We start from the raw sequence: 11,339 nt of genomic DNA on the forward strand, positions 1-11,339 counted from the left end.
TGTTAGCCAGGATGGTCTCGATCTCCTGACCTCGTGATCTGCTCGTCTCCGCCTCCCAAAGTGCTGGGATTAAAGGCGTGAGCCACCGCGCCCAGCGTTATTATTATTTTTTTTGAGGTGGAGTCTCACTCGGTAGCCCAGGCTGGAGAACTGTGGCCGGATCTAAGCTCGATGGAAGCTCCGCCTCCCTGGTTCACGCCATTCTCCTGCCTCAGCCTCCCGAGTAGCTGGGACTACAGGTGTCCGCCACCTCGCCCGGCTAGGTTTTGTATTTTAGTAGAGATGGGGTTTCACCGTATTAGCCAGGCTGGTCTCGATCTCCTGACCTCGTGATCCGCCCGTCTCGGCCTCCCAAAGTGCTGGGATTACAGGCCTGAGCCACCGCGCCCGGCCGTATCTTCTTTTTAAAGTGTGCTTAATTTCATTGCAATGCACTTGAAGGGGCTGTCCATGATATTGCAAAAACTGAAGATCAAGATTAGACAGTGTGTGCCATTGGCTTGGAATTTCTTTTTCATTGTGATTTACTTGTGTGCTAAGTATATACATTATTTTTTTTTTTTCTACCAGACTTTGGCTCTTCTTTTGAAAATGAAGTTGCCATCCAGCCATGCTGCAGTGTTAAAGCTCCATCAAACAGGTCAGGGGCCTTTAAATCTCCAGTCTTTGCATGCATCCTGCCCTCTGCCTGGTGCCTCCTTCTGCACTCTGGGCCCTCTACGGGAGAGCCGGCCCCTCTCTCCTCTAGCCCATCACCCACAGCTGAATTATAGCCTTTCTCACATCGCATCATGTGTGTTTGTTTATAAGTCAAACTGACGCTTTGTTTATTACCATATCACAGGAAAACGACCGGGCAGATTTCCGCCAATTTTGGAGAGTGAATTTTGGGTGGTCTGACTCAGAATATAAACCAGGCAGCATATGCAAAACCCACTCGACAAAGACCTGGGGGAAGGGGTGCCCTTGAAAAGAGAGGCAGTCATTTTTCCTGGCGGCTGAAACAGAGGGGCCCTGGCCTGTGCAGCTGCTGATCCTCTGGGATGTACCTTTGCACAAACTGTCACAGGCAGGAGAATGACCAGTGGCATCCCCATCAGCCCCCACTTGAAGGTCGCAATGGTGGGGGCTCCGCATTGCAGACGCTGATGGGTAGCTGAGCTGCTTCTCACGTGGCTGAGTGGCAGCAGCACTGACTTCTTTAGAAGCCTCATGGCCGGGCGCGGTGGCTCAAGCCTGTAATCCCAGCACTTTGGGAGGCCGAGACAGGCGGATCACAAGGTCAGGAGATCAAGATCATCCTGGCTAATACGGTGAAACCCTGTCTCTACTAAAGAATACAAAAAAAAAAAAAAAAACCAGCCGGGCGACAAGGCGGGCGCCTGTAGTCCCAGCTACTTGGGAGGCGGAGGCAGGAGAATGGCGTAAACCTGGGAGGCGGAGCTTGCAGTGAGCTGAGATCTGGCCACCGCACTCCAGCCTGGGCGACAGAACCAGACTGCGTCTCAAAAAAAAAAAAAAAAAAAAAAAAAAAGAAGCCTCATAAGGACCATAGTGGGGCTGGGCGCAGTGGTTCACGCCCGTAATCCCAGCACTTTGGGAGGCCGAGGCTGAGGAACACTTGAGGTCAAGCAAGCATTTGAGACCAGCCTGGCTAACATGGTGAAACCCCATCTCTACTAAAATACAAAAATTAGTCAGGGGTGGTGGCGCATGCCTGTAATCCCAGCTACTCAGGAGGCTGAGGCAGGAGAATCGCTTGAACCCTAGGTGGAGGTCTCAGTGAGCGGAGATTGCACCACTTGCACTCCAGAGCAAGACCCTGTCTTAACAACAAAAAAATCTTATAACTTGGATCACATGGGTTTTGTGCCCCACAATAAGTCCCTGGGTAAGCCATGCTAAGTTGGGGTCTCTGTCCCTGCCAACTTTGAGCTAGGGAGTTAGGTCCAGCCTTCTCGGCTCTGCCAAGTCCATCAGTAACCCTGGAGCTGAACAAAACAGCAGTGAGTGACAGGCCCTGAGCCCACGGGGCCCACCACGTGATCCCAGGCTTCCTGGCACCTCCTGCAAAGCCAGCAGCCCAGCTCCCTGCTGGCACCTCTTCCTTCACTTCCTCTCCCAGGCCTGGGCAGAAAGGTCCAGGGCGTGGGACACAGTGGCCTTTCGTGGCCTTTCGTGGCCCTTTCCTCGGTAACCACTAGGCTTGGCTGAGGCAGAGAGGGTGGGGGTGGGAAGCTGTAAGGCTGCATGGTTGGAATACACACAGCCCCTCCCCTACAAGCCTGGGACACGGTGTCCCTGCGTGACCCACCTAATGTCTGCTCTCTGAGCTCGCTGTCTTCCAGAGGCACTGACCCCCCTCTTGATATAAAAGCTGACATTTACAGAATGGTTGCCGTGTGCCTGGCTCTACGCTGAGTTCATCTGTGTCTAATGTCAGCAGATCCTCCCCACGGCCTCAGGACAGAGCCTATTATCACCCCTGCCTGTTCCACAGATGGGGAAACTGAGGCTTAGAAAGGTTACTTGGCATATCCAGGACATCCCAGGTCACGGGCAGCAAAGCCAGGATTCACACTCAGGTCCAAAGCTCCAAAGCTTAACATCTCCCTGGTCTACACTGCTTCTCATCCTCAGGGCTCCGGGACACCCAGCCCTCTGTTTCTGAAGCTTGTTTTGATCCATGAGTAGTGAAGCTGAGCATTTTTCCAGGTCTCTGGCCTGGAATGCAGGGCTGTGTGTCAACCTTCTCCCCAGAGTCTCCCTCTCCGACACCTTCAGCATGCTCCCTTGCAGGCCAGACCTAATGAGTAACTGAGCCTGTGGGGTGACCCCTGAAAGTAGAGAGGGCCATGATCTTTGGGGGACCCCCTATGATCAAGGTTCCCGGGACCCCATTAGCACTGGCTGCAAACTTTGAGCAGAACTTGGGAGGGGACAAATGGCCCATATATGACTTCAGGGTGGTTTCTTGGGCCCTTTAGTCTTTACTGCCCCATGAAGGAAAGGAAGAAAGCCCATCTACCTTCACTGCCCCACTCTGGGAGGCGCTGCTCCCTCCCCTCCGCAGGACACCTGGCCCTCCTGCCCTCACCTGAGAGTCGGAGATTTCTGAGGGCTTCTCGGTCAGGCTGCTGCTCTCTGCAGGGATGAGGTCATTGTACTTGGTGACATCCTCATCCGAGTAGTGCAGGCTGCCCGGGCTGGGCCTGGGGGGAGACCTGGAGAGAGTGGGGAGTGGGGCTGAGAGGTGCACTCACTCAGAGCAGCCTGCCCTGGCCTAGGGAGACCACAGCGGGGCCTGGGGGGCATGGATCCCTGCCACCCTGTGCTCCTCCTCCTTCCTGGGTCTGCCTTCCAGGAGCCTGGGCCTGGGAGATAGGAACCTGGAGGAGGGCAAAGAGGGAAAAATGGGGTGCCAGGCTAATGCTGTCATGGCAACATGCAGGGTGAATGTAGGGGGGATGTCACTGTGGCTGGGTTCAGGACCCCACATCCTGGGGTTGCTTTGGTGCAAATGGGATTTTTGTGTACACCCAGTGGCTTTGGGGGCACACAGTGGCCTGGATATGTGTGCACTGTGGGTAGGAGAGGCTGGGAAGGGCAGGTGAAGGTGAGGCCATGTGTGAAATGCCCCCTTGTTACATGTGGCAGGGCCCCGGAGCCAGCCTGGCGGGGCTGCTGTGGTCATGCTGGGCCTGGCTGGGCCTGCTGAGGGGGCCTCAAACAGCTCTTTCTTTGGAAGGCTGGATTTGGCAGAGGATAAGAGCTCGGCTTTGGGAGCCCCTCCCTCCATCCTCTAGATGAACACACACATAGCTTGGTCCCTCTAAGACAGAGACAGAGGGAAGCTTTGTGAGCTCCTGAGAGAGGCTGGACTCCGCCTGACTGCCGCCTCCAGTGAGCTGGGAATGCCAATAGGGGCTGAGGCCAGAGACAGGAGCCCTCTGGCCCAGTCTTTCTTGAGCTCGGGGGAACAGAAAACCGCCACACATCAGGGGAGGGTCAGGTGGGCCCTGGCAGCTGCTCCTACCCTTGGAAATGAGCAGCCCAGTGGCCATAAGGAGTAGGGACTAGGAGGGGGCTGGGGTTAGGAAGAAGTCAGGAGAAAACAGGAGCTGTACTCACGCCACCAGCCTGGTCCTGTCCTCATGGGCTGCTTTCAGATGCTGCCCTTTGAGGCTGATGGGGATGGGAGGTTGTCCTTAAATAGGCAGAAATAAGGACTCGGGGAGAGGGTTTCCCAGATGGGGAGGAAGACGGTAGGACATAGCGATAATGGAGGTGCTCAGGCGTCCTTCGCTAAGGTGTATTTGCTCGGGTCTGCGTTGGCTAGGCCTGTCTTGCCTTTGGGGCAAGTGACGATCTCCAGGGCCGTTTCCCTGGCAGTTGGCTCTGAACAGCAGTAGGCTGGTTTGCAACATTTTGCCAGTTATTTGCATTCTGCTGTCACTGTCAGGAACTCTTAGTAGCTACCTCCTTGTAAATTTCTCCCCAGTGCGCCCTTACCCCCAGGTTGTGCCTGGGCATGGTGGGGACTGGACAGGCCCCTAGTTGTCCTACTTGGGCCTCACCGGTCTTTCTGCTGACCGTTCCCAGCCCTGGGGCTTGAATGGCGTTTCCCAGGACAAGGTATGGCCAGGTAAGCACTGCCTGCTCTATGGCCCTCCCCAGCATTCTCTCCACCTGGGCACTGCTGGGCCTGGCCCCCCACCCCCGCAGAGGGCCCAGTACCTGGTGTACAGGCCGTTCTTTCGGCAGAAAGAATTCTTGACGGAGAGCCGCCTGTTGTTGAGTTCCAGGGCAGGGAAGCTGCTTTCATCTAAGCTCATCATCTCGCTGTGGCCTAGGGCTCCAGACTTGGCACTGTTCCCTGAAGTCAGGGGGAGATTGACACCCTTTGGACTGTGGCCTCCCCTCTCCCATACCACTTCCCACCTGGCTGGGTTATCCCCTCTTTCTCTTGGTAGAGTTGAGACCAAAATAAGAGGTTGAGATTGTGTGTAGAAACCCTAGGCTTCCCACCCACCAGAGGAGACGTGCTGCCAGGAGAGGGACCTGATCACCCCTGTCCTGGCCAAAAGGGAGATATGTAAAAGTCAAGTCCAGCCAGCACGGCTGGTGCCAGCTTACTCACCCGAGTCTGTCTTCTTGGCGTACTTCTTGCTCTGGCCCCGGATGATGAGCACGAAGACCAGAAGCAGAATGAAGATGAGGCCGACCAGGGCGATGACCACCAAGAACCACCACTCCTCGTAGAAGGGGTTGGCTTTCTGGGCTGCAGCATGGATGGGGTCAGGTATATAGGGTGCTCAGCCCCCTCCTCCCTCCAAATCTCCTGCTCCGGTTGGAACCCTACCAAATGCTCACAATCTATGGGAAGGCAGGGTCTGTGACCTCTGAATGAGGGAAAACCTCTGTGAGGATAGTTTCACCTCAAGTACCCACTCTGATCAGTCGGTAAAGGGCTCCCTGGAGGGGTGATGTCAGATGAGTTCTGAGGTGGCTACCTGGCTCAACAGGAAAGAGTGCTAAGATTGATTAGTGATGTTTGCCAGGGACAGGAGGGGAGAGTGGCAGTGTGTTGGCTACTTTTCCTTTTTCTTTTTTTCTTTTCTTTTCTTTTTTCTTTTTGAGACAGAGTTTCACTCTTGTTTCCCACGCTGGAGTGCAATGGCATGACCTTGGCTCACTGCAACCTCCACCTCCTGGGTTCAAGCAATTTTCCTACCTCAGCCTCCCAAGTAACTGCGATTACAGGCGCCTGCCACCACATCTGGCTAATTTTTGTATTTTTAGTAGATGGGGTTTCACCATGTTGGCCAGGCTGGTCTCGAACTCCTGACCTCAGGTGATCCACCTGCCTCAGCCTCCGAAAGTGCTGGGATTACAGACATGAGCCACCATTCCCAGCCCCTTTTCTTTTTTTGTTTTGTACTTGTCTAGGGGCTATCTTGATAAGCAGACCTCAATCTCACGGGGAAAGGTGCTTCTCTGGCCTGCAAGAGGCTGAAAGAGCATTTCCGGAGGTTCTGTTTGGAGTGAAATTTTTGCTGGTGACAGAAGGCAGCGGGAACTGGCAGGATGGACACAGGGGTTCTTTAGTAAAAGGTGAAAGATTTACACGATCCAGAGCATGGTGAGAGGGTCTTTAAGATGTCTCTTCCAGGTAGAGCTCCCTTCTTTCAAAACCCTTAGACTGTGCTTTCTGCACCCAGCCAGGACTACTCATGCTGTGTGGACAAGGGGTGGGCTCTCTGTTTCAGCCTTGAAGCACTTCTGTCCCAGGATTTGGTTTTACCAATGTGGGTAAAAGATTTCATTCTCTCAGTGTGGGCAATGTGTGGCACAGGGAGGAGGCTGGGTTCCTTTGAGTTGTGCTTCTGCTTGGGGGAAGGGGCCTTTGTATTCAGAGTGGTTAGCAATAACATTTTGGGTCATGGGTTTAGATAGCAGAGCCCTTTGTGCGCTCTAAGACATGCCAGACAGGAAGAATGAGGGGAGGAAAACGGGAGGGGTGGTGACCCTGCTGCACCCGGGTACTGCCCAGTCAGGCCTAAGGCCCGCCTGTGTCACTACTGCTCTGCAGCTGCTGACCCTGCCATGTTGGGGCTGGAGGTTTCCATGGAAAGACAGTTATGGCCTGGAGCCCCTGAACATCCTGGGTGATGAGCGCATGGAAGTTTGCATTTTGGGCCCTCTGCTCTGCCCCTACCTGGGGCTTCTGGAGTCCTTGAAAGGGAGCCCCAAGATCAAGGCCCCTAGTGTCCTCTGGCCTTGAGGGCTGACCCAGGCCTGGGCACCAGGACTTGCCTCTTCACAGCCCCGAGGGGACAATGCGTTTTGGTTTCCGCCACACACTCCTGGTGACCTGATGCCTCTCCTCCTTCCCCCCTGCCCCGCGTCAGCCTGCAGGCTCTGCTGTGGGGCTCCCCTACTCCCTCAGCCCCGAGGCTGGTACCTGGCACAGACTGGGAGGGGCTGCTGGGGGTGCCGAAGCCGTAGTCGTTGACCGCGATGACCCGGAAGTCATAGCTCACGCCCGGTTTCAGGANACCCCACATCCTGGGGTTGCTTTGGTGCAAATGGGATTTTGTGTACACCCAGTGGCTTTGGGGCACACAGTGGCCTGGATATGTGTGCACTGTGGGTAGGAGAGGCTGGGAAGGGCAGGTGAAGGTGAGGCCATGTGTGAAATGCCCCTTGTTACATGTGGCAGGGCCCCGGAGCCAGCCTGGCGGGGCTGCTGTGGTCATGCTGGGCCTGGCTGGGCCTGCTGAGGGGCCTCAAACAGCTCTTTCTTTGGAAGGCTGGATTTGGCAGAGGATAAGAGCTCGGCTTTGGGAGCCCCTCCCTCCATCCTCTAGATGAACACACACATAGCTTGGTCCCTCTAAGACAGAGACAGAGGGAAGCTTTGTGAGCTCCTGAGAGAGGCTGGACTCCGCCTGACTGCCGCCTCCAGTGAGCTGGGAATGCCAATAGGGGCTGAGGCCAGAGACAGGAGCCCTCTGGCCCAGTCTTTCTTGAGCTCGGGGAACAGAAAACCGCCACACATCAGGGGAGGGTCAGGTGGGCCCTGGCAGCTGCTCCTACCCTTGGAAATGAGCAGCCCAGTGGCCATAAGGAGTAGGGACTAGGAGGGGCTGGGGTTAGGAAGAAGTCAGGAGAAAACAGGAGCTGTACTCACGCCACCAGCCTGGTCCTGTCCTCATGGGCTGCTTTCAGATGCTGCCCTTTGAGGCTGATGGGGATGGGAGGTTGTCCTTAAATAGGCAGAAATAAGGACTCGGGGAGAGGGTTTCCCAGATGGGGAGGAAGACGGTAGGACATAGCGATAATGGAGGTGCTCAGGCGTCCTTCGCTAAGGTGTATTTGCTCGGGTCTGCGTTGGCTAGGCCTGTCTTGCCTTTGGGGCAAGTGACGATCTCCAGGGCCGTTTCCCTGGCAGTTGGCTCTGAACAGCAGTAGGCTGGTTTGCAACATTTTGCCAGTTATTTGCATTCTGCTGTCACTGTCAGGAACTCTTAGTAGCTACCTCCTTGTAAATTTCTCCCCAGTGCGCCCTTACCCCAGGTTGTGCCTGGGCATGGTGGGGACTGGACAGGCCCCTAGTTGTCCTACTTGGGCCTCACCGGTCTTTCTGCTGACCGTTCCCAGCCCTGGGGCTTGAATGGCGTTTCCCAGGACAAGGTATGGCCAGGTAAGCACTGCCTGCTCTATGGCCCTCCCCAGCATTCTCTCCACCTGGGCACTGCTGGGCCTGGCCCCCCACCCCGCAGAGGGCCCAGTACCTGGTGTACAGGCCGTTCTTTCGGCAGAAAGAATTCTTGACGGAGAGCCGCCTGTTGTTGAGTTCCAGGGCAGGGAAGCTGCTTTCATCTAAGCTCATCATCTCGCTGTGGCCTAGGGCTCCAGACTTGGCACTGTTCCCTGAAGTCAGGGGAGATTGACACCCTTTGGACTGTGGCCTCCCCTCTCCCATACCACTTCCCACCTGGCTGGGTTATCCCCTCTTTCTCTTGGTAGAGTTGAGACCAAAATAAGAGGTTGAGATTGTGTGTAGAAACCCTAGGCTTCCCACCCACCAGAGGAGACGTGCTGCCAGGAGAGGGACCTGATCACCCCTGTCCTGGCCAAAAGGGAGATATGTAAAAGTCAAGTCCAGCCAGCACGGCTGGTGCCAGCTTACTCACCCGAGTCTGTCTTCTTGGCGTACTTCTTGCTCTGGCCCCGGATGATGAGCACGAAGACCAGAAGCAGAATGAAGATGAGGCCGACCAGGGCGATGACCACCAAGAACCACCACTCCTCGTAGAAGGGGTTGGCTTTCTGGGCTGCAGCATGGATGGGGTCAGGTATATAGGGTGCTCAGCCCCTCCTCCCTCCAAATCTCCTGCTCCGGTTGGAACCCTACCAAATGCTCACAATCTATGGGAAGGCAGGGTCTGTGACCTCTGAATGAGGGAAAACCTCTGTGAGGATAGTTTCACCTCAAGTACCCACTCTGATCAGTCGGTAAAGGGCTCCCTGGAGGGGTGATGTCAGATGAGTTCTGAGGTGGCTACCTGGCTCAACAGGAAAGAGTGCTAAGATTGATTAGTGATGTTTGCCAGGGACAGGAGGGGAGAGTGGCAGTGTGTTGGCTACTTTTCCTTTTCTTTTTTTCTTTTCTTTTCTTTTTTCTTTTGAGACAGAGTTTCACTCTTGTTTCCCACGCTGGAGTGCAATGGCATGACCTTGGCTCACTGCAACCTCCACCTCCTGGGTTCAAGCAATTTTCCTACCTCAGCCTCCCAAGTAACTGCGATTACAGGCGCCTGCCACCACATCTGGCTAATTTTGTATTTTAGTAGATGGGGTTTCACCATGTTGGCCAGGCTGGTCTCGAACTCCTGACCTCAGGTGATCCACCTGCCTCAGCCTCCGAAAGTGCTGGGATTACAGACATGAGCCACCATTCCCAGCCCCTTTTCTTTTTTTGTTTTGTACTTGTCTAGGGGCTATCTTGATAAGCAGACCTCAATCTCACGGGGAAAGGTGCTTCTCTGGCCTGCAAGAGGCTGAAAGAGCATTTCCGGAGGTTCTGTTTGGAGTGAAATTTTGCTGGTGACAGAAGGCAGCGGGAACTGGCAGGATGGACACAGGGGTTCTTTAGTAAAAGGTGAAAGATTTACACGATCCAGAGCATGGTGAGAGGGTCTTTAAGATGTCTCTTCCAGGTAGAGCTCCCTTCTTTCAAAACCCTTAGACTGTGCTTTCTGCACCCAGCCAGGACTACTCATGCTGTGTGGACAAGGGGTGGGCTCTCTGTTTCAGCCTTGAAGCACTTCTGTCCCAGGATTTGGTTTTACCAATGTGGGTAAAAGATTTCATTCTCTCAGTGTGGGCAATGTGTGGCACAGGGAGGAGGCTGGGTTCCTTTGAGTTGTGCTTCTGCTTGGGGAAGGGGCCTTTGTATTCAGAGTGGTTAGCAATAACATTTTGGGTCATGGGTTTAGATAGCAGAGCCCTTTGTGCGCTCTAAGACATGCCAGACAGGAAGAATGAGGGGAGGAAAACGGGAGGGGTGGTGACCCTGCTGCACCCGGGTACTGCCCAGTCAGGCCTAAGGCCCGCCTGTGTCACTACTGCTCTGCAGCTGCTGACCCTGCCATGTTGGGGCTGGAGGTTTCCATGGAAAGACAGTTATGGCCTGGAGCCCCTGAACATCCTGGGTGATGAGCGCATGGAAGTTTGCATTTTGGGCCCTCTGCTCTGCCCCTACCTGGGGCTTCTGGAGTCCTTGAAAGGGAGCCCCAAGATCAAGGCCCCTAGTGTCCTCTGGCCTTGAGGGCTGACCCAGGCCTGGGCACCAGGACTTGCCTCTTCACAGCCCCGAGGGGACAATGCGTTTTGGTTTCCGCCACACACTCCTGGTGACCTGATGCCTCTCCTCCTTCCCCCCTGCCCCGCGTCAGCCTGCAGGCTCTGCTGTGGGGCTCCCCTACTCCCTCAGCCCCGAGGCTGGTACCTGGCACAGACTGGGAGGGGCTGCTGGGGGTGCCGAAGCCGTAGTCGTTGACCGCGATGACCCGGAAGTCATAGCTCACGCCCGGTTTCAGGATGTCCATGCTGAACGTGTAGGAGCTCACCTCCTTGGGGATGTCTTTGATGAGGATGTCCCATAGTCCCTCGTCTGCAGGAGCACAGAGAGGGAGGCCCTGGGAGATGAGGGGGAGCCCCAAATGCCGCTCCCAGCCCCGTCCTATGTTCCCTGAGGGCTGGGCCTGTTGGATCTGTCTTGCTCTACACGGAATTGCAGGCCTTGGTCCTCCCTCGAAGTTTCTGAAAAAGACACCTTTTGCACGAAGCATTGTGGCTTGCGCCTGTAATTCCAGCACTTTGAGAGGCCGAGGCGGGTGGATCACCTGAGGTTAGGAGTTCGAGACCAGCCTGGCCAACATGGTGAAACCTTGTCTCTACTAAAAATACAAAAATTAGCTTGGTGTGGTGGCACAGGCCTGTAATCCCAGCTACTGGGGAGGCTGAGGCAGGGGAATCGCTTGAACCTGGGAGACGGAAGTTGCAATGAGCTGAGATCACGCCACCGCATTCTGGCCTGGGCAACAGAGCAAGACTCAGTCTCAAAAAAAAGACACCTTTTGGAGCATCTCTTTTATTCTTTTTATTAAAATATCTGTACTACATTAAAAGATATGTACTGTGCAGAAAGTACTGTCACAACCAATGACAGTACCACTGTCCAGAGAAACAGGCTCAACAAGTTAGCACTTGTGCAGGCAGAACACTATGGATTCTGTCTTCCACATCATTAAAAACGGTTGGAAACCTGA

General features: G+C 54.9%; 1 protein-coding gene across 3 annotated transcripts in view; it reads right to left on the bottom strand.

The window, feature by feature from the left end:
* The window catches only part of SDK2 (sidekick cell adhesion molecule 2), a 330,648-nt gene that overhangs the window by 12,435 nt on the left and 306,874 nt on the right, over nucleotides 1-11,339 (bottom strand). For 2 of the 3 annotated variants that reach the window (XM_017884897.1, XM_017884896.1), the window contains 5 exons: nucleotides 10,578-10,681; nucleotides 6,965-7,025; nucleotides 5,141-5,281; nucleotides 4,738-4,876; nucleotides 3,098-3,224 (listed from right to left, as the gene is read on the bottom strand). In XM_017884897.1, coding sequence (XP_017740386.1) covers nucleotides 3,098-3,224; nucleotides 4,738-4,876; nucleotides 5,141-5,281; nucleotides 6,965-7,025; nucleotides 10,578-10,681 — 572 coding nt within the window. Of the gene's footprint in view, nucleotides 1-3,097; nucleotides 3,225-4,737; nucleotides 4,877-5,140; nucleotides 5,282-6,964; nucleotides 7,026-8,297; nucleotides 8,437-8,699; nucleotides 8,841-10,516; nucleotides 10,682-11,339 lie in introns of all 3 variants that reach the window. The other variant, XM_017884898.1, reaches the window with a different exon arrangement.

The sequence above is a fragment of the Rhinopithecus bieti genome, unplaced genomic scaffold, assembly GCF_001698545.2.
Source record: "Rhinopithecus bieti isolate Rb0 unplaced genomic scaffold, ASM169854v2 scaffold_13400, whole genome shotgun sequence".
NCBI lineage: Eukaryota > Metazoa > Chordata > Mammalia > Primates > Cercopithecidae > Rhinopithecus > Rhinopithecus bieti.